The following is a 22,631-nucleotide window of genomic DNA, read 5'->3' as shown; positions in this document are numbered from 1 at the left end:
AGAGACATGCTGGGGAAAGAAAAATCAAAATGCAAAGCAGACTCCTTAAACTCTAAAGACTACCATTGATGTTACCTAGTTTAGGTAATGAAACGTCTGCAAGAAGGACCCTCATGTCAACCCTCAGCTAGAAATATTTATTGGTACTAACTGATCAGGTGTTTTTTAATGGTTTTGGTTGCCAGAGCAAAGAGATCGGTCACTTCGCATATAAGAAGAGCAATATGCGTGAACTCAGAAGTGTGTGTGATTTGACAAATGAAATGGCCACTTTAATTATTGTATAGTTTGTTAAGTTTATTGCTTATTAAAATTGTCCACTATTGGCGCCAACTACCGCATTCTGAAGTACTAAGAGGGGAAGGAGAGACACCTGAAACAGAGGGAAGGCAAGCGAGGCCCAGCAACGCCTGCCTCCCAACCCCTTGCGGAGAGCAGCGTTTTGTTGCTCCGCTCTCCCCAGACTCCCTCCCACCACTTCCGGCGAGAGGCGGTATAATGCGGAAGTGATGGGTCAGTAACAGAGGAAATGAGGCAGGTGCCTCAGACAGCGGCACCGAGAAGCTCAGTCGGAGGCGGTAAGGAACATTGAACGAAGGGGTTGACTTGACCTGTTTGGGATTCTCGACCCTCGTTTTTTGAAGAGCCTTAACTGTCCTAAAGAACGGGCTCCATCTTTTCCGGAGTGACGGATCTGTAGAGGTGTGAAGGGAAGTGGTGTCCTCGCACAAGATGGAGGCTTTATGAACCGCGGTGACACCCCCATATCTCTGTGTCAGCCTGTCAAGGGGAGGGGGGTTGACTTGGCGGCTTCTTTGTTTTTATTATTTTCTTTTGCTTGGGGCTTTTAATTGGTATTGCTTTGGTAAGGTTGGTACCTTCTTGCAGCCTCTCACAACCAACCTAACAGTCCAACGAGGGAAGTCTGGTGGTCGCAGTATATAGCCTGTTCTAAGATGGATACCGGAGACCTCTTGCAGTTGCTTTGCTTTAATCCAGCTGACCAAATAGCTTCTGCTTTCCTAAGTCTTTCATGCGGAAATGCAAAGATAGCGGTGCAGGGGGGGCGGGGATATTTAGTGAGCTAAGCCCTCTTCAGTGCGGCTACCCAGCATAGAGAACCTGGAAGGGGGTGGGTAGTAGAGACGGAAAGAGAACTGTCATTGCATATTGATTGGGAAAATTTTTTTGTGCTGCCTCTATTAATGTTAAAAAGTGTAGTTTTTTTCCTGGAACTATTGCATTTTTTAAAAAAAAATATATCTTGTGCTTCCCTTAACTGCTGCCATTAGTAAGGAGTCAGTTTTCTCTTGTTCGTGAAATCAGTTTTCTTTCGGAAAAAAATACTGCACCTCTCAAGAGGGAATAAATGGGATACTAAAATGCTACTTCATAACAGAACCATTGCTTTCTATTCTGCTATATCTTTTCCTAAATAGATGTTTTTATATATTTAAAAACATACATTTTTCTGTGTATAAGCAAGAAGTGGAATATACCAGATAATAGTTTCAGTCTTTCATATAAGAGATGATATTTAATTTACTTCTAGTTTGTAACAGTGATTTATCTCTACGTACAAATTACCTGTTATGTTGTTGCTAGTGATCTGATTTATATTCCATTCTACATATTTTCTTGGAATTTGATTACTCTCCTTTAGCAGATGACAAATTAATTTCTGTGTTGTGAAGCTGAGTCAGATTATTCCAGCTCAAGCTAAATCCTAAATGAGCGTGGAATGCTCAGTGGTAATTAGAATGATTATTTGCAAATGCATCACTTTTAAAAATAGGCACCTCTCATCTTTACTTTTGGATGTGATAGGATGCAAGTTAAAGTAAATGTTACTTTTTTCAATTTTTAGTTACTAAGCCACAAATGATAATTACTGTTCTATTTCTAATTGTAATGGCTGTGGAAATGCTTCTAACAGATTTGCAGTTATATGTTATTGCTTGTAAGCTGCTTAGAGTTGGGCAACTGAAGTGGTATAGAGGGATCTATTATATATTTAAAATGTGAATAAAAGAATAGAGAAGCTTGCTGGTACATTTACTAACATGCTTTCTCTGGTTTCCCTGTTTATGATATTATGGAAGTAGAACATATAAAGAAGTTAACCAACTTGCTAACTGCATTAGCAGGTTCTAGCACTTGTAATACTAGTATGCCAGTGAGAATTGGAATGTCTATCATTAGTTGACCAAACTATAAACAGCTTTTCATTTATTTCGCTTGTCTTTTATAATGTTTTTCTGTATCTATACAAATATTTTAATTTTCTATAAAAAGGGATGTTTCTTTGCATCTTGTGATATTTCAGTTCCCTACAGATTTGGATGTGAGCCTTAACCTGGAACGCATCACAGAATAAAATTTATTCTCTCCCTGTTTTGCTTAGGTGCATCAGGATGTATTTTATGTGAAATGTGCTTTAACAGATATACATTTTTACACATAGTGAAACCATTAATTTGCTTTAAAATATTTTGGTATTTTAATGTGCATACATGTGACACTTCTTATGAAAGAATATTATGAAAAATATCACATTTTTATCAAGTGCTGATAGCTTTTAAAATTCTAACTATAGAAATATATAAGACTATAATAGTATGAGAACACTCCTTTCGGATGTTTAAAAAGCAATATCTGAAGGAGCTTATTAAAAGTATGTTTTGGATGCTTAAAGGATGAATAGCAGTGGAAGCAAATAGCCTATCCTCAAAAAAATTTCAATTGTATTGGAACAGTCAGTTCAAAGTTCCTGTGTAGTTTTTAAAGAAGGCATAAAAACATGTAATAGTAATCTGAGCTGAAAGTAATAATTAGGGTAGATAAATGCTTGATTAACATAATATTAAAAAACAATGGTTATATTTATTAATTACTTTAGATCAGTTTCTGAGGTAAATCTTCTTGTAATATTATATCTTGCATTAATTGGGTGAGTATAATGACAATTACATGTGTATAAAATCAGAATGTTATGTCAGTTGAAATAATTTAAGATAGTTTAATTAGGGATATCTCTATTTTAAAAAATCTTCTGCTTTCTTTTTTGACTTTGCTGTACAGTTCTGTCTTTCATAAAGGAAAAATGGCATTCAGTAAAGGCTATCGTATTTATCATAAACTGGACCCACCGCCATTCAGTGTAATTGTAGAAGCCAGAAACAAGGAAGAATGTCTCATGTTTGAATCTGGAGCTGTGGCTGTTCTCTGTAAGTTGATGATCACTGCAGATATAAGCAGATTGCTGATAATATGTGCAATAGATTGAAACAGAACAAATGGTGTTGAGTCACCATTTGTGTTTGGCTAAACTTCATCTGTCCAATGATTTCTAATCTTTTTCTTTTTAGTCTTTTACATTGCAATTTTCAGGTTGGCATATATTATTAGGATAGATTGATGATGGATGGATGGATGAATAGAATTACTGAATTAATGATTAATTAATATTTGGACATTGTGCTACTTGTAGTCTACCAGATATGACTGAAACATAATTCCTGATAGACTAGCCAGTATGGCTAATAATAATGCTATGGGTTGGTGGTGGGTTTTTTTTTTTGACAGAATAGTTTATAACTAGTGCATTCAAATGGCTTGCAGTTGGGGATCAAACATTAGCACACATACTCCATACCCAATCTATGATTACTTCTCCTCACAACAAACAAAATTAATGCAGTTGAGAATGCTAGAGGGGTAAATTTCAAATCATCCTCTCTACTGGCCTGCCTCATCCTATCTTTCCAGTTGTGCTGATGATTTTGTGAAAGGCCTGAATCTACAAACAAATACAAATATTGCTTGGATTCTAATTTCCATACTTGGCGGTTACACTGGCCCAATTCAAATTCAAAAGCATACGAGATAAATTACTTTCTGATTTTTATAAATAAGCTGCATTAATGAATCTCCCTTTTAATAAAAATCATCTTTTTCTTTTTGAGGAGAAAGATAAAAGCTTTATTCCTATCTATTTGATGTGGTATAAAGAAATATGAAGCTGTTTCTAACTTGTCTGGGATACAATGTTGATGCATTGTTAGATGTTGCAACATTAACTTCTGTTTCTGCAGTAGCTGCTAAAGTGGTTGGCAACTCTAAATTGGAATGTTTGTTTTAAACTTACTAGATAAACGTATCTAATATTTGCTTGCCAATGTCAACCCTGGATAAATGGGGATGGTTGAGATAAAACCTGGTGACCTACCTTGTAAAAATCTTGCCAAGAAAATTTTATGGAAAGGCTTTCAAATTAATCAGAAATGGTACCAAATGGAAGGATCCCGAGACCAGACGGTATGCAACAAGCTAAGAGAGAAGAGCAAGGATCTGCAGTGTGTAGTCAAAGCATTAATAATGTGCCTGGGATAAATCCAGCAGGAATCCCAGCTATTGATGCAGGCACTGATAAAAGCAAGGAGCTGCGCTGTACAATGGCACATCCGATAGCAATGTAGAATGTCTGAGGAATGAGTCGGGGTAAATCATCAAACAGGAGATGGCCTTGACCTCTTAAGCATCAGTGATCTACATTGGATAGACATTGGCTATTTCCAGTATGGGGAATTCACTATATATTACTGGGATATGACACCCAGAAAAATGAATGAAGCGGCATTATTACAAGCAAGAAACTTAACCAAGCAGTGGAAAATTTCCAATAGTTAATCGTCACATTTTGATCCTCCAAATTTGTGCCAAACCCCTCAAAATCATAGTTGTCCAGTCCGTGCCACAATGATTGATGCTATGGAACTTGAAATAGAGGGTTTCTGTGCCAGCATTGAAAAAACTGGTGGAATTCATTGGTTCTATTTTTCCATGGAAATTGATTTTGAATTATGAATACCTGGTTCAAATAGTACAGGTGTGCTTATACATTTGGACTTCACAAAATAAATTGCACCATGATCAGATCAACTGTGTCCTCTGCAGCCATCACCGGTCCAATTCAGTCCTCACCGTTAAAATGTTCCCAGGTGCTGATTGTGGTTCAGCTCATGAACTGTTGGTGGCTAAGATCGGAGTCAAATTACTTGACATCAAAAATACAGCATCACTGAAGAAGTTTAACATCACCAAAATCATCTCTATGTGTGCAATTGAGGTAAAAAAAGAAATAGGTTTGAGCTGCTGGATGTGTCTGAGAAGATGCCAAATAAACTATAGCAAAAAATATAATAACTGCCCATCATTAAAACAGCAGGTGAGCATATAACCATGCAAGAAGCCAAGGAAAAAGTGAAGCATAGGTGGATCTCCAATAAAACCAGAATGGCCAAGTGAAGAAAAGCAGCCAAAGCAGTGGACAAACAAGAAGAAGCAAGGAAATTGAATGTTTATTTCTAAGGACCAGCAAGAAAAAACAATGTACTGGGACCAGTATTACAAGCAGCCAGAAGAGAAATGCATGAAGGAAGAGAAATACATCAGGAAAGAGGTTGTGCAAGTCAAAAGGATTTGGGCACTATTTACTGCTCATAGAAGCATCATCAAAAACAACCAAAGAAAAGAACTTTCTAACCAATAGGGAGACAGATGATGGGATAATACAGAAGAACTATATAGCAGTAACAAAATGGCCAGGTTCCTCAAGTTGATGACAAAAGGGAAGCAGAAATAGAACTTTCAGGGATAAATGTGGGCAGTGAGCCAACTGTCAAAACAACAAAGACCCCATGTGTTGATAACCATCCCCACAGAATTGCTGATATCATCCATCACATCAGAGCTTTGTGCCAGAAACAAACACATGGCCACAGGATTGGAAACAATTGGTGTTCATTCCATTGCCAGAAAAGGGGAATTCCTAGGATTGCTCCAATTAGCAGATAATTTCCCCCATCCCTCATGCTAACAAAATTCTCCTTAAGATCATACAACAAAGTCTAGTTCTAACCATTGAAAGTGAATTATCAGGTGTTCAAACTGTATTCAGTTATGCACTTGTGACATATTGCAAATCCATGCTGATCATGGAAAATTCTCAAGAATATCAAAAAGTGCATCTACATAAATTTTATTGATTACAAGAAAACTTTTGATTGTGTTAGTCATCATAAGCTATGCATAAACCTAGAAGATCAGAGGGTGCCAACCCATTTCATCACATTGGTGCAGTCACTATACACAAATCAGGAGGTCAATATGCAAACAACACAGAGACACTGGTTAGTTCAAAATTGTATTTATTTGTGAAATTTATTAACTGCCCATCTGAAGGTAATTTTTCAAACTAGAAAAAGGAGTGTGGCAAGGTTGCATTTTTTCACCTTTCTTGTTCTACCTATGTGCTGAAGTGATCATGAAGAAGTTGGAACTTGAAAAATAAAAAATCAGTGTGAAGACTGAAGGAAGGTTCATCAACAATATTCAACATGCTGATGACACAATTCTCAGAAATTAAGGAGGCCTGAAATATCTGATGAAAAGGACTAAAGAAGAAGACAAGAAATTTGCCCTTTTCAAAAAGACCAAACTCATGATCTGTGATGGAATGTGCACTTGCAGCATCAGAACTTCCTCAGACAGAGACATGGATCAAGAGACAGTGTAGTCCCAAGCTGGGAGAGTGGAAGAGATTCGGGTAACCATACCCTAGAATCTTTTCAGGATATATTCTAATAGCTTAGAAAGTTACAGCTATAATTTGGCAAGATTCTGTCCACTGGTTGTAAGCAAATAAAGAATTGGACTTGACTGGCTCTCACCAACTTGTCTCTGGATTTAAGTCCAACATGACCACTGCAAAGAATGGAAATGTCAAAGTAACAAATGACAGTGAAGAGATCAAATGCATGCATCAATTCCCTTTCCTTTGATCAAAGCAGTGAATACAGCCCAGAAATGAAGCATCAAATCACAGAGTCACACAGCAAGGATGAGCATGAATCAAATACAGAAAAGGTAGGACACCAGCCTAGCTACTACATGCATATTAGTCCTCACTCTTGTGTTTCCCAAAACTTATCTGCAGTTGTGAAAATTGCAATGAAAAAAAATAGACATCTAGGAGGAATATTCAGTAATTCAGACTGTGGTGTTGGAAACGGGTCTTGCCTTGAATGGCAAAAGTGATAAGCGATTACTGGCTATGTAAAACCAGACATATCTCTGAAAGATAAAATCTCAAAATTTCACCTTATTTTGACCATATCAAGCAACCATTTCACTAGAAAAAGACAATTATGCTTGGAATGGTCAACAGTAAAAGGAAATGTCCCATTTCTCCCCCAAAAAAAAACCCCATGGGGCTAAATACCATCAAACTGACATCAACAAGAGCATAAAACAACCGAAAGAATTCATACATGACTGGAAGATGTGGAAACAACTAGTCCAGAGAATTGCTGAGAAATTAAAATTTGCTTAGAATTGTTATAATGAAAGATCGTTGCGTATCAGAAGTTGGTGTGTTCTGATGGAGGGTTTTAAAAAAAGTTCCCACAATTCTTGTCAAGAGGCCTAGTAAAAGGCCCCTGAGCTGAACATAGCATGAAGCTGAAGCTGCTGCAGTCTGGCCTAGCAGTATGATGCCAAGCCACAGCCTTTATGGAAGCTCCAACAGCATGGGGTGAAATTGCAACATCCTGGGAAGCCCCAAGTTCCCCAAGAAGCTCCAGTAACTTAGCACAAGCTGCAGTCCAGTAGCATAGCCCCTGCCCAGCTGATCTTCACTGCTTTGTTGCTCCCACTGCTGATAAGATGTGCCTGCCCTGACCCTTTGCAAGGCAGCTGCTGGCCACAGGAGGCCATCTTCTCCAGCTGGTACAAGGAAACGTGCATGATCCTGGGAAGAGAATTGTGCAGCCCACAGTAGCCTCTCAAAGGACTAGATCAGCCACACTTGGTTTTAGCAGGAAGCAGGAAGAAGACAATGAAGGTCAGCTAGAATTGCAAGGGCCAAAGGAGCATAAATGGGGGAGATTGGTGGGGAAAGTTGAAATGCTTTTGCAGTCATAAATTACCAAGGGCTTGCAATGGCTGTAGCTTTTAGGACTGGTTCAGCACCCTCGTAACAGTTGTTGAGCGAATGATTGTAAGTTGAAGGCTATCAATAGTTTCTAAAGGAAGCCCTCTGGTTCTTGCAAAATCTTGACAGTTATGCAAAACCATTTGACAGCTCTATTCTGAAGCATATACATTTATCTATTTTCTTAATTATTCAATTGTATTGTCAGTTATACAAATCCAGTTGCTTATTCTGAATTGTAAATACTTCTAATTAAAATGAAGAACTTTAGAATGAATTTGTAAACCAACTTTTTGGTAAATTTTGAACATTTATCTAAACAGCATGTGCAGAGAAAGAGGCAATCAAGAATATGTACTCCAAGGTAATGGACGCATATGGACTCCTAGGTGTATTAAGGTTAAACCTTGGTAAGTACCTTCTATTTTTTATTTAGAAAATTGTCTGCCTATGTTTTCATTTCAGAAAAATAATGGTGATTAGAATTTCAGATTGATTGTGATTTTTTTCTGTAGGTTAGTATATTCACTTTTTAGAGAACTTAAGTAATTTTGTTTATACACCAAGATATTATTGAATAAGTTGAAAAGCAATTACTGATAATTTTATGTACTGAGTAATTCTTTTAAAATAATTCAGTTCTGTGTTGAAACAGTAAAACATGTTGAAAATTATTTTTTCTTGAAGAATAGTAATCAGTTACTATATTTATTACAGGAGACACGTTACTGCATTATTTAGTACTTGTCACAGGATGCATGTCTGTTGGAAAAATTCAAGATTCTGAAGTTTTTCGTGTTACATCCACTGATTTGATATCACTAAGAACTGATCCTTCAGATGAGGAACGTGTCTCTGAAGTGCGCAAAGTATTGAATTCAGGAAACTTTTATTTTGCTTGGTCTTCTACTGGAGTCAGTTTAGATCTTAGTCTAAATGCTCATCGTAACATGCAAGAAGAAAGCACTGATAATAGGTTTTTCTGGTGAGTTTTGTTTTAAAAGTTCTTTCCATTATATTAATTTATGTAACTGTGTTATGAAATGTCTCATGATTTTTACATTAACTATTTTTTAATGCCATTTTTCTCTTAAAGCAATATATTATTTAAAAAAAACAGATATTGCAGTGATTGTTGAAGAAATTTTCTGAATACTTAGTTTCCATCTATGGAGAAAAACACAAATCTAAGTTTAGAAATGGGTTGTAAACATTTCCCCCCAAAATTACAGAAAACAGTTTAAAGCACTCCACAGTCTTTAAAACTTCTCTGTTTTAAATGTACAGTGTTTTGTTATCACTTTATTGTTGAAACATTCTCCAATTATTTGTATATTCACATGGAAATAACCTTATTCAATATAATCAGTGTTAATCTGGAGAAACAAGGCTGTAATTGATTGGAAAAAATATTCTCAAGTAATAAGCATTAAATGGGAAATTCCATCTATTTTCATTTAGGCTTTCTCCTTAAGTTGTCATTTGAAATTCCCAATAAAAGTAAACTGAAATTCATTGAATATAATTTATTAAGTCTAATTTTTAAAATATTGTTTAATGTAGAAATATTTGAAATGTTTTACATTCCATTCAAATGTACATTTTAAAGTCTGAATAATTTTTATACTTTCCTCCTATTTTTCCAAATACACATATTATAATTATTTGTTACCACATTTAATTTCTGGATTAAATTATGATCCTTAATTTTCTGATAGGAATCAATCATTGCATTTGCATCTGAAACATTATGGAGTGAAGTGTGATGACTGGTTATTACGACTCATGTGTGGAGGAGTGGAGATTAGAACTATTTATGCAGCTCACAAACAAGCAAAGGCTTGCATTATTTCTCGACTAAGCTGTGAGAGAGCTGGGACCAGATTTAATGTTCGAGGAACAAATGATGATGGCCATGTAGCCAATTTTGTTGAAACAGAGCAGGTATGATAAGGGTTTAACTGTTCATTAATTTAATTAAGAGTATGTAAATTGAGAGTTTTTCTATAGGTGGTAGCAGCTAAACTACACCCACAAGACACACATTACACGGATTTTGTCATAGTATGGATTTGAAATTATAGGGCTTAGAAACAAAAAGTTTTATTTTTACATTTCTGTATAAATTTGCCCTTTAAAGCAAAAATTCTCAATGCATATATTAGGAAGTAAGATTTATTGAACACGTTGCACAGAATTTGGCACTATAGCAATTTTTCTAATAAGTAAACAAAGAAGCTCAGGGTTGAATTGTGGTACTTGGTACACTCTGAGCTTGGTTGTTTTTTGCGGACATTTTATTATCCAACTAGGTAAGTGGAATTTGCTCTCTGTTTAATACACAGCAGCTTGCCCTGTTACTGTTGGTGAGGAGGATGTTTTCTCTCTGGTAGTTCTTGTTAGTAGTTACTTTATTAGAATACTATTTACTGTTTATTTGTCTAGTGTTAATCTTGGTGTTAATCCCTGCTTATCTGGGTGTTGATTAGTGGCAAGGTGGTGTTCTGGTGTTTTTGTTTCTTTTAAGCTTTGGGTAATGAAAACAACCAAGCCCATAGAGCACCAAGCACTGCACATGGGAGAAATTGTCATAACCTAGCAGAGGAGCCTGAAGGATAATGATTATCTGCATTTTAAGTAACAGTTCAATGTTAATTTCATTTTAATCCATAGAATGCACTTTCTCAGTGTTAAAATTTAAATATGCAGAACTGTGGAAAAATGTGTAAAAAACAAAAGAAAAACCCTGCCTTGTTATTTGTTTTAAGACAAATTAATACAATAAATATATGTCCAACAGGTGATATTTCTAGATGAATGTGTGTCTTCTTTTATACAAATTCGTGGATCTGTTCCATTATTTTGGGAGCAACCTGGCTTACAGGTATGAAGGGTATCACTTTTCCATTGTGTTTCCTATATTAATAGAATAAGCTATTTAGAGGGCAGGTAGCCAATACATTCTAGAAGAAATTAATCTCTGTTTGGAGACTGTGGAAAACACAATTGTTTAAATTGTTAGATTTATTGTTTATGAAGACATCAGAATTGTTTCTATCCTGCTTATTTGTACCTCAAGTGATTTTAAAAGAGCTTTCCTCTTCAAATGTTTTTGAGCACTGAGTTGGGGAACTTCTTACAAGAATCTCAAATATTGGAAAATCAAGAAGATTAGAAATCTCAGTCCTGACAAAACTGAGTGGCTATGGTTGCTCATTCCCCCCCCCCCGCCCCCCAAGTTTGAAGGTTTTTGGATTTGAGTGGGGTACCACTTCTCCATTTGAGATTAGTGCACAACTTTGGAATTGGAGAAGACTGCTGAGAATTCCATGAAAAGCCAAGAAAATAAATCATAGAACAAATTCAGAATTCTCACTGAAGACACAAATTATCTAGCTTCAAACGATCATATTTTGGATAGCTCATGAAGGTCAATTGCAGCAAGGTGGATGGACTTGATTCCAGTGAAAATGGATAGAAATTTGAGTAGTTTAAAAATAAAATTTGCTGAATCTAAATATTTTTGTGAAAGAAGAAATTGAATCCAAGGATAAAGTAATTAAATCACTTTTCTGTTTCAGGTTGGATCTCATCGTGTCAGAATGTCAAGAGGATTTGAAGCAAATGCACCAGCCTTTGACAGGTAAAATTCTTTTTTCAAGAATGAATTTATTTCTGATTCTAATATAAATTTTCACAATTAATATGTGTTTAATCTCAGTGGAATTGAAATGAAAGATTAACATATGCATTGTTGAATTCTGATTTAACATTTTGTAACAGATAATTTATGTCAGGATCTTAATTGTTTAACAGTAGTCATATTTTGTTTTTTTGCTGAGTAATAAATCCATGTCAAAAGTAAACTTTGTTATAAGCTTTGCTTGGCTTTCCCTTAAAGATTACAATTCTTTTGTACCATTTCCATATAAATTTCATGCACAAGGCAAGCGTTGGAAATGGAAAAAGCTTCAATTGTCTGTTTGATAGTAGCTAAAGAATAAGAGCATCTTCCACTCAAATGTTTAAAGTTGCTAGATTTTTATCATTCTCAGATATAACAGACCTTTTTTTACTTGGCAGGCATTTTCATACTCTTAAATATATATATGGTAAGCAGATAATTGTGAATCTTCTTGGTTCAAAAGAAGGGGAGCATATGCTTAGCAAAGCTTTTCAGGTAAGAATATTGTAACCGTTAGTAAATTTGCCATTCTGGCAATATTGAAAAAGTTCTACAGTTATCAAACCTTTGCATTCATAAAGATAGAACAATTGGATTTCTTTTCAACTCACTTCCGTGTAACATTTGGAAAAAAAATGTCTCTGATATCAATAAGATTGTCTTTTGTAATTTAAAAAATACTTTAAATGAATCTTAAAAGTATAAGCCAGTTAAAATTAGTCCAGTATTAATTTATGAAAACATGTTATTAATAACCTAAAATTATTTTTAAGATCATGGCAATGAATTAATGTTGATTTTATAGAAGAAATTCAGGTCTTAATAAATGAAATATGGACTATCAGTAGTAATATGTCAGTAATCCCACTAAAGCATCTTGATTTTCAGAAAGTATCTTACATTAATTTTAATGGAAGCATGGTATTTTATCTAGAACAGGGGTGTCAAACTCGCATCGTCACATTATCACATGACATATCATGACTTCCCCCTTCGCTGAAATGGGGGTAGGCGTGGCCAGTACATGATGCATCCAGCCTGTGGGTCGCGAGTTTGACACCCCTGATCTAGAATGTATTAAAATGTTCATTTGCAACTATTAGTAAGAAAGCAAACAGTTAAAATAACAGCTGTTGGCAGCATCGTATCTTTATAACTATTGAAGTCATACCAGATTTCACTGTCATCTGTCTACTGGTTTCAGATACTGACTAGTCTGTCTTCTGCCATCTCAATAGAGCCACTTGAAGGCATCTGAACATGCTAATGACATCAAAATGGTAAATTTTGACTATCATCAAATGGTGAAAGGTGGAAAAGCAGAAAAGCTGCATGGTGTTCTTAAGCCACAGATCCAGAAATTCTTTGAATGTGGATTTTTTTATTTTGATGGAAAAGAAGTTAAAAGGTTTGGTTATTTCACTTCTGTTGATTTGCAAATAATTATATTTTGTTTTTGTCCTAATAATGCAGTTTATCCCGTGTTTGTATTTTTCCATTACAGCAGGTATAAATGGTGAAAGTTTTGCACATATATGTGTGGCTTGTCAGTTTTGCACAAATGTGTGTGAAGTAACACTTTATCTTTGGTGTCCAGACTAACATTTTGTGGGAGAGTTTTGTGGTTTGTATGGAGATTATTTAATATTCTTCTTGTATTTGGTGCAGATCACAGAGCGGCACTATAAGAACAAACTGTTTGGATTGTCTAGATAGAACAAATAGTGTGCAGGCATTCATTGGCTTAGAGGTAAGAACCTAACTGTATTCCACAATTATAGTTTGGGGGAAAACATTGAAATTAATATTCATTGAATGATATAACTTAAATATTAAATTGACTTATAAAAGGATGAATTATTTTTCCATTTTAATTTTCATTTTTGTAAGAGAATAAATCATGATATACAAATTTAATAAATTAGTCTTATTATTGAGCAGATCATAACAATACAGGTTTCCAGATCTTTATTTTTCCTTGTAGAGTTAAGTTTCCATTTCAGGGAGTTAATAGATCTATACAAATTTATACAATTACTTTATTGAAAGCAAAAGTTAACTAAAAAAAAAGTTCCTGCTACAAACCTTCCTAATATTGACATTTTAGGAACTAAACACCTACAATCAGAGGCTGAAAATATCAACAACTAATGCACAGTATAAAAATCTCCCTGAATACATTGTTCACAAGCTTATTTTTTTGTTAATCTCTTAATAGCTATCTGTTAAGAAAATATCTTGAAACATGAAAGAATTCTGATTAGAGAAAGAACTATGTCCATGAAAAATATTATTTTGAACATGCTTTTAAAAAAGCATATATAGCAATATTAAAACATTAATTAAAATATTTCAACTTTTGGAGTATGAATATATTGTTTGCTATATCATGGGGGACACACCATGAAGAGTCCCGCTAAGTTTGAGCAGTAGAAGATAGGATTAGGCTTTCAGTGGACAACTAGATGTAACTACATATTTTAATCAAAATATATATTGAGGTTAACTTTTCCACTCATTTATTTGGCTCCCTTCTGCATCCATATACATACTATAAAACATATCCATTGGCATCTTCATCATTGTCATGGAATCTCAGCAGGTTTTTAAAAGTATACTGTATCCAGGTTTCTATTTGCAGATAATCCCAATTCTTCATGATAATATTAATCTCAAAACATGGTTTGGAATACACAGAAATACATTCTTTTTGAATTATTAAGCAGGCACATGGCTGCTTTGCCAATTGTTCTCCGTTTTATCCATCTCTTGGTATGCATAGTTATTTCTTATGTCCCACATCCTAACTGGCATTTGCAAATGAGATTTTAAAATCCATGTCAAACCTAATTTCTGATTCTGACAGTGTTCTGAAATAATTTTCAGATTCCAAATTATAGTTTGTGATAAACAAGAAATCAAGAAATGAAAAATATACTGCTCAAAAAAAATAAAGGGAACACAAAAATAAGACATCCTAGATCTGAATGAATGAAATATTCTTATTAAATACTTTGTTCATTACATAGTGGAATGTGCTGACAACAAAATCACACAAAAATTATCAATGGAAATCAAATTTAGCACCATGGAGGTCTGGATTTGGAGTTACACTCAAAATTAAAGTGGAAAAAAACACTACAAGCTGATCCAACTTTGATGTAATGTCCTTAAAACAAGTCAAAATGAGGCTCAGTAGAGTGTGTGACTTCCACGTGCCTTTATGACCTCCCTACAATGCCTGGGCATGCTCCTGATGAGGTGGCGGATGGTCTCCTGAGGGATCTCCTCCCACACCTGGACAAAAGCATCCCCCAACTCCTGGATAGTCTGTGGTGCAACGTGGTGTTGGTGGATGAAGCGAGACATAGATGTCCCAGATGTGCTCAGTTGGATTCAGGTCTGGAGAACGGGCGGGCCAGTCCATAGCATCAATGCCTTCGTATTGCAGGAACTGCTGACACACTCCAGCCACATGAGGTCTAGCATTGTGCATTAGGAGGAACCCAGGGCCAACCACGCCAGCATATGGTCTCACAAGGGGTCTGAGGATCTCATCTCGGTACCTAATGGCAGTCTGTGCGGCCCCCTAAAGAAATGCCACCCCACACCATTACTGACCCACTGCCAAACCGGTTATGTTGGAGGATGTTGCAGGCAGCAGAATGTTCTCCACAGTGTCTCCAGACCCTGTCACATCTGTCACATGTGCTCAGTGTGAACCTGCTTTCATCTGTGAAGAGCACAGGGCGCCAGTGGTGAATTTGCCAATCTTGGTGTGCTCTGGCAAATGCCAAACATCCTACACGGTGTTGGGCTGTAAGCACAACCCCCACCTGTGGATGTCGGGCCCTCATAACACCCTCATGGAGTCTGTTTCTGACAGTTTGAGCAGCCACATGCACATTTGTGGCCCGCTGGAGGTCATTTTTTAAAGCTCTGGCAGTGCTCTTCCTGTCCCTCCTTGCACAAAGGCGGAGGTAGCGGTCCTGATGCTGCGTTGTTACGGCTTCCTCCATGTCTCCTGAGGTACTGGCCTGTCTCCTGGTAGTGCCTCCATGCTCTGGACACTACTCTGACAGATACAGCAAACCTCCTTGCCACAGCTCGCATTGATGTGCCATCCTGGATGAGCTGTACCACCTGAGCCACTTGTGTGAGTTGTAGACTCCGTCTCATGCTACCACTAGAGTGAAAGCACTGACAGCATTCAAAAGTGACCAAACCATCAGCCAGAAAGCATAGGAACTGAGAAGTGGTCTGTGGTCACCACCTGCAGAACCACTCCTTTATTGGGGATATATTGCTACCTGCCTATGCTTTCCACCTGTTGTTTATGCCATTTGCACAACAGCATGTGAAATTGATTGTCAATCAGTGTTGCTACCTAAGTGGACAGTTTGATTTCACAGAAGTGTGATTGACTTGGAGTTACATTGTGTTGTTGTAAAGTGTTCCCTTTATTTTTTTGAGCAGTGTATCTAATATGATAGAATCTGCATCATGTTTTCCATCCTCACCATACATTTGAATGGTTTTTATAATATAGAGCTAGGGCTAAGAGTGAGAGACTGTCCCAAAGTCATCCATCTGGCTTTGTGTCTAAGGCAGGACTAGAAGTCTGTTTCCTGGTTTCTAATCATAGAGTCATAGGGCTGGAAAGGACCTTAGTGGTCTTCTAGTCTAGCGCCTTGCCCAAGTCAGAAGTCTTTATACCATCCCGGACAAATGGTCGTGCAATCTTTTCTTGAAGATCTCTAGCGATGGTGCACTCACAACTCCAGGGGGCAAGTTGTTCCATGGATTAATCATTTTTATTGTCAGGAAATTCCTCCTTGAAGCTCCCATCCAATGAGCTTCCACCTTTTGGAGTCTTAACCACTATACTAAATTGGCCTGAGTTCCTTCTGCCTACATAAATAAGGCAGGAAAAATGAAAAACGTAATTTTTTGTAGGACAAGAACCTAAGCTTTTGCTCAACTCACTATGTATATCTTCCTGTTATTGCTAATTTTTAATTATAATAACAATTATATAATCTACAGTTAGAATATATTCTATAAATTTTAGAAACTGATTAAATAACAATTTGATAAGGTTGCCCAAAAGCTTTTCTTTTTAATTAAATGGGTTGATATTGTTTAAATCAACTTTTTTATTACTTCATTTTAGATGCTAACAAAACAATTAGAAGTTTTAGGCTTAGCTGAAAAACCTCAGCTGGTTACTCGATTCCAGGAAGTTTTTCGGTCAATGTGGTCTGTTAATGGTGACTCGGTCAGTAAAATATATGCTGGAACTGGAGCTCTTGAAGGAAAAGCAAAGGTAATACTTTAATAGTAAATTCACTATTGTTATTTGTTGGTATCTTAACTCTATGGATCTTTCCTGTATTTTGGACTACTATATATTGTAATCCCAGTAAAGTGTTGCATTTATCCTTGAGTTAGGATATTTCACAATTTCAACCTCTTTTAATCATTTTTCTATAGTCTATCTTTATCACTTAAAAATCATACAAATGACTGTTATAAAAACTAATATTTATCTTTTCCCATGTTTTTTACTACATTTTGCAGATGATCTTACAGATTTAGCTCAGCAATGTGCATGACTAACCACATTAGATATTTGTTTTATTAAAGCAAGCTGTAAGTGGTACTATATAATTAGAATAATCAAGCCAAAAGTTTCATATTTGTCTTTGCCTGAATTGCCTGTATGTTATCTATGAAAACTAAATTAGTAGATATATTTTTACTTATGGATTTCTATGTATTTTGCCTATGACTTGTCAGAAGCTTACATAGTGATTAAACTGAGAAAAATAACATATTCTGTTACATTTTCATTGCATGAATTTCTGTAATAATACTATGAAGATTAAGTTTTTCAAGTTAAAACTTGAAATATTCTTTCATCTTCTACTGTAGTTTTAACATCTTGACTAATCTTTCTTTTCCTTTTCTCTCGGTTCATTTCTATTGCCTGATATGTAATTGGTGAGTGTAATTCTTGAATATTATCAAATGTTCTGTACTGTGTTGAAAAATATTTATGTACACCAAACTTAAAGAACCAAAATGGTAAGATTTGATATGAACTCTTGTTTACTTTTTAAAAGTGTAGCTTTCCCTTTGGGATACATTGTTTTTGTTTAAAGGCCAGTGTTGGATTTTTAAATATAGTTATTTCAAACCTCAAAAGTTAGCATAGAATTAATGCTATATAAATATTTTTAGTTCAAGAAACTTTGCTTCCAACAATTTCTGCCCCCACCCCAAGGGCTGGTTACAAATGGTATTATACCATATTAAAAAAACATAAAAATAAAGCAATCAAAAACTTATTTGGAAAAAAAAGTTGAGATAAATGAAGCAATACAATGCTCTGTAGGACATTTTATATTGACTATGTGTGGGCAAATACCTCACAGCTAAGATTCCTGTCAGTAATAAATTAGGTTGGAATATTACAATGACTATACTTTTGTAACTTACACTTTATTTAACAGTGACCCTGAAAAATGCCAAAATATCTAGAAGATATTTTTTCATCCATTTCAGGAAGTATTCAGTTGTGAAGTATAGAGTATTTTGAAAAATAAATGTTGGGAATTGGAAGATGTTATTTTATCCTGTTTACAGGGTAGGCAACCTCATGCCTTCCATTTCTAAAATAAATATATTTTTGTTGGATCACAATTGTCGCAGTCTTTTTCCATTAGCTATGGTAGCTAGGAACAGTGAAAAATGAAATTAAAAAGCTGCAGCACATTATGCTGCCCATGGAGCAAATCAATTGTTAAAGAAAGGATTCTCCCTTTTTTCTAAATTTTTAATTATGATTTAAACATTCACACAGAGAGAGAGGGGGGGGGGACGTAGACAGATAAATGTGCTGTACATACATATTTATTTTTGAGTTGCAAACATTTGAATGTATCAGCAGTGTATTGTCAGTAACTTGTGCAGTTTTGCTATTTGTTTTCCATTGTTTTCCATCCTTTTTCTTTGGTCAAAGTAGGGTTATGAGTGCTATATGATGCCTTCTAAAATTTACCCAATCTTTTGAAAACATCTGTATATCAATTTAATTTTTTTTAAATAGTATTTCTTCAGATGGTACTGAGATATCTATTAAATAAGCCATTCCCTATTCATCACATATCATTCTACCTTACATTGAAATTTCAAAAATATGTAGCATGTGGAACACTGATCTTTACTTTCTCAATAACTTAACACATTATAAATTAACTACTAATGATATTATACAGATTTCCCCAAACAGCATTAAATTTGTTTTGAGTTCCTAACAATAACTTTTCACACAATAATTGTCAGAATGTTTCTTCGGGTAATGTGTTAATGTTTGTGCTTGTGTCTATAGCTAATGTGTTAAAGTTTGTGCTTGTGTCTGTAGGTAACGTGTTAATGTTTGGGCTTGTGTCTAATTGAGATCCGATTATCAACACACACTAAACCATGCCACCACATTTTAAGGATAGAATTAAAATACATCCATGAATATACATTTGTCTGATGCAGTTTACAATGTCCACATTCTGTGTTACTTGTAACAATATGAATTATACATGCCCCCACAGAATATTCTTTATTTATTGCAATTGATTTTCAAATGTGTGTTAGCTCTAAGGAGGAAGTAACCCATGCTTCCTTTTTTTGGACTTTATGCTAAACAGTTCAGTTCTCCATTCTTTTCCATGTAAATTCTCATTTTTATATCATCTTACATCACTGTGCTCAGTTCAACAAAGCTTTTCTATCAGAGCCATAACCAAAGCAGTCCTACAGATTTGCATTTTTTAAAAAATCAATTCTCTGTCCTATAAATTTAGCTGTAACTCTAATAAGGCATCCATGATAGTTCAGAACTCACAATTGTCACTTTCAACCGTAGTTCAGTGATAATTTTATAGGCTCAAACTGAAACATATTATTTACCCATGTCCTATTCCAGTACTGTTCAAAAACAATATTTTTATATGGGATGCGGAATCACTTCTGGAATTCCTTTAACTGTGGGACTTTATCCACCTCCTCTCCCAAGTATTATATATGGCAGATGGATTTTCTTTTATGCAATGTAACAATCATTTCAATTTTTGATGTATCTGTACCCCATCTTGCAGTTAAATATATCCTAAATTCCTTCTCCTACTTATTCTAATTTCCTGTTATAAATTTACTTTATAACAACAGTGCCATTGGGGAACTAAAGGTATCTATTCTGCTAGAACAGATTTATTTCTTCTGCAGAGAGCCCATACCGTCAAACAACACTACTTCTAACAACATGTAGCATGTATCACACTTTAGCTTTAGGCAATCTGATATCAGCTCTATTCAGCTCAGCAAAAGGGCAAGAGTGAAAGACAGCTTGAGAGAATAGGCAGCATTCTCTCAGAAGTGAGGGGAGCAAATTCACACAAGTGAGGTAGATCTAAAAAAGAGATGAAATACAAGAAGATATAACCTCACCATGTGGGGAAAAAGAATTTGGAATACTACTGCCTGCGTCTCTTCTCCAATGCAAGCAGAATTCTACTAAGAAAAAGTCTGAAAACAACCAATTGCAACTGAAGCACTTAAGAATAGTTTCTACAGCATATGCTAAATGAATGGCTTTGTGATAGAAGGGTATTTTACTTTTTATAAATGCAAGATGTTCATGACCACTCTATATAACTTTTTGTCACACCCATTTAAATAATGTTTTGGTTTATATGTCTAAGGATTTTATGTTTGTCTTTGATCCTATCCCAGCATAAAACTTATTGATTTGCAAATTTGTAATAATTGAATTTAATACTTCATGAAAACTAATTTATTTAATAGAAGACTGTAAATGGATTTAGAACCACATTGTGTATGTTTGCCAAACTTGTATAAATAGCTTATAAAATATTTATACATTTTCCTTCCTACCAGGCCGGAAAGCTGAAGGATGGTGCACGTTCCGTGACTAGAACAATTCAAAATAATTTTTTTGATAGTTCAAAGCAGGAAGCTATTGATGTTTTGTTGCTGGGCAATACCCTAAATAGTGATTTAGCAGACAAAGCACGGGCTCTCTTGACCACCGGCAGTTTACGTGGTATGTGTTTCTAGATTCTTAATATGTATGTCTGCTAATAAAACTGATTACATCCAAGGTTTCACTTCTGCATGTGGAAGATTAGCTGCCTAGAGTCAATTTAGAGCAGGGCGGTACCAAAATCTAAAGAAATAAAGTATTCTATTTGCAAGAGCATTGTGTAAAAGAAAAAAAAGACAAAACCAAAATATGTTCTTCTTGCAAACATTTTATAGAAGTATGAGAATTACTTTATAATCCATGCACTGTGTTGTTTCAGTACACAAATTCATACTACTGTATAAAAACAGTAGCATTTTTTTCTGTTCATAATTGTTGAACAATTATATTCTGTGTGCCTTAAGAAAATTCAAAGTGTTCTATAACAACAGTCTCCTTTCTTTAAACACTTGGCTATGCTTTGGTTAGATTATTTTTGAGAACCTTAGAAAATGGAGGAATCTCATGTTTATTATATCTCAAATGTATATATGAATAGACTGTACTAATTCAAGAAAAAATCCCACATTTTCATCAAATCTAACTACTGTTTGTCACTCCCTGTACATAACATTATACTTGTACTTCAAAGTATAAATGTCTTAGATTCTGGTTCTGGAAGTCTGAACAATAGTTTCAGAGTTTAGTTAATTAAATTTTCAGCTGTTTTTGAGTTATGCACCATTATATAGATGGCTATATTATATGCAATACTCTGCAGAAGATTAGGAAATTGCTTTTGTATAGTAATTTTTTTCTAAATTATTAACATTCAGTGTAAGATATCCTGGAAATCTTCCAATATAACTTGGTAACATCTAACTGTTCGTTTAATTTAATTTATTTTCTTTCCTTTCTCATTGCATCCATAGTTTCAGAGCAAACTTTGCAATCAGGTAGAGTATAGCACCCATAATTATCAATATATGGAATAATAATCAATGTTAAATTATTTTCAGATATTTTTGTTTCCTTGAAATGCATGCAGAGTATGCACTCTTATGAAGTTTGATCTATTATTCCAGGAACTGTTTCCTGCCTGTTAGTTTCAGATATATTCGGTCTTAAGTCCATCTTATTTTTATTCTTAATCATATTAACATTGTCACTAGGAAAAGACAAGTAGAGTGGATAGAGTATAAACTTTGCCATAAGAAAAATGGTATTGACAGTCCTTAGTTTAAAGAATGACTTTATTCTTAGCAACAATGTCATGAGACTTGGTTGTCCTGGGAAATATTTTTCAATTAACACTTTGAAAGACAAGTTAGAGAAATTTTTGGTGCTATACTTCAGATTTTGAAATACATAAATTTGGATTCTATGACTCTTTTGTCATGCTTATCTCCAACCAAGATGGTACACTTGTCTTATGAACTGAAGTGGTGAAAGCATCCTATTGCTCATCTTTAAGACCAAGAAAATGCACGACGTGTTGAAGCATTAGTTCAAGCATCTTCAAACTTGGCAAGTTTAAGACTTGTGGACTTCCAACTCCTAGAATTCCTGAGCTAACATGCCTAGAGGAGGAATTCTGGGAGTTGAAGTCCACAAGTCTTAAAGCTGTCAAGTTTGAAGACCCCTGCATTAGTTGCTTAAAGTAGCTGACCTTGTGGTACTTGCTGAAAGCAAGATAAAAAAATACCTGTTGAGGTTTAAATTTCAAATGGCCATCACTGTTTAATTTAGACTTTATTTTAAGATTCTGTCTGCTATTAAGAAGAGAATCAAATGTGAATTTAATTCCTCTTGTTAGCATTGGGCAGACAATTAAAAAACATACTAAAAACAAATGCATCTGGTGGCTCTTAGAAAGCACTGGGGGAAAACCAAACACAATCACAATAAATCAT

At 35.1% G+C, this 22,631-nt stretch overlaps 1 protein-coding gene across 17 annotated transcripts in view; it reads left to right on the top strand.

The window, feature by feature from the left end:
- The first annotated feature begins 482 nt into the window (after positions 1 to 482).
- The window catches only part of SYNJ1 (synaptojanin 1), a 58,158-nt gene continuing 36,009 nt past the window's right edge, over positions 483 to 22,631 (top strand). For 8 of the 17 annotated variants that reach the window (XM_087937565.1, XM_087937561.1, XM_087937567.1 and 5 more), the window contains exons 1-13: positions 511 to 578; positions 3,082 to 3,227; positions 8,317 to 8,403; positions 8,711 to 8,978; positions 9,712 to 9,937; positions 10,794 to 10,877; positions 11,575 to 11,636; positions 12,077 to 12,173; positions 12,917 to 13,086; positions 13,347 to 13,428; positions 16,852 to 17,004; positions 20,634 to 20,799; positions 21,651 to 21,674. In XM_087937565.1, the coding sequence (XP_087793691.1) occupies positions 3,104 to 3,227; positions 8,317 to 8,403; positions 8,711 to 8,978; positions 9,712 to 9,937; positions 10,794 to 10,877; positions 11,575 to 11,636; positions 12,077 to 12,173; positions 12,917 to 13,086; positions 13,347 to 13,428; positions 16,852 to 17,004; positions 20,634 to 20,799; positions 21,651 to 21,674 (1,543 nt within the window). In that variant the 5' untranslated portion in view covers positions 511 to 578; positions 3,082 to 3,103. Of the gene's footprint in view, positions 579 to 3,081; positions 3,228 to 8,316; positions 8,404 to 8,710; positions 8,979 to 9,711; positions 9,938 to 10,793; positions 10,878 to 11,574; positions 11,637 to 12,076; positions 12,174 to 12,916; positions 13,087 to 13,346; positions 13,429 to 16,851; positions 17,005 to 20,633; positions 20,800 to 21,650; positions 21,675 to 22,631 lie in introns of all 17 variants that reach the window. The other 9 variants (XM_087937570.1, XM_087937566.1, XM_087937569.1 and 6 more) reach the window with 5 other exon arrangements.

Source organism: Pseudonaja textilis, chromosome 7 (genome assembly GCF_049901715.1).
Source record: "Pseudonaja textilis isolate UNSWEBS1 chromosome 7, rPseTex1.2, whole genome shotgun sequence".
Classification (NCBI taxonomy): domain Eukaryota; kingdom Metazoa; phylum Chordata; class Lepidosauria; order Squamata; family Elapidae; genus Pseudonaja; species Pseudonaja textilis.
The sequence above is the reverse complement of the archived record's forward strand: the minus strand, read 5'-3'. Positions and strand labels throughout refer to the sequence as shown.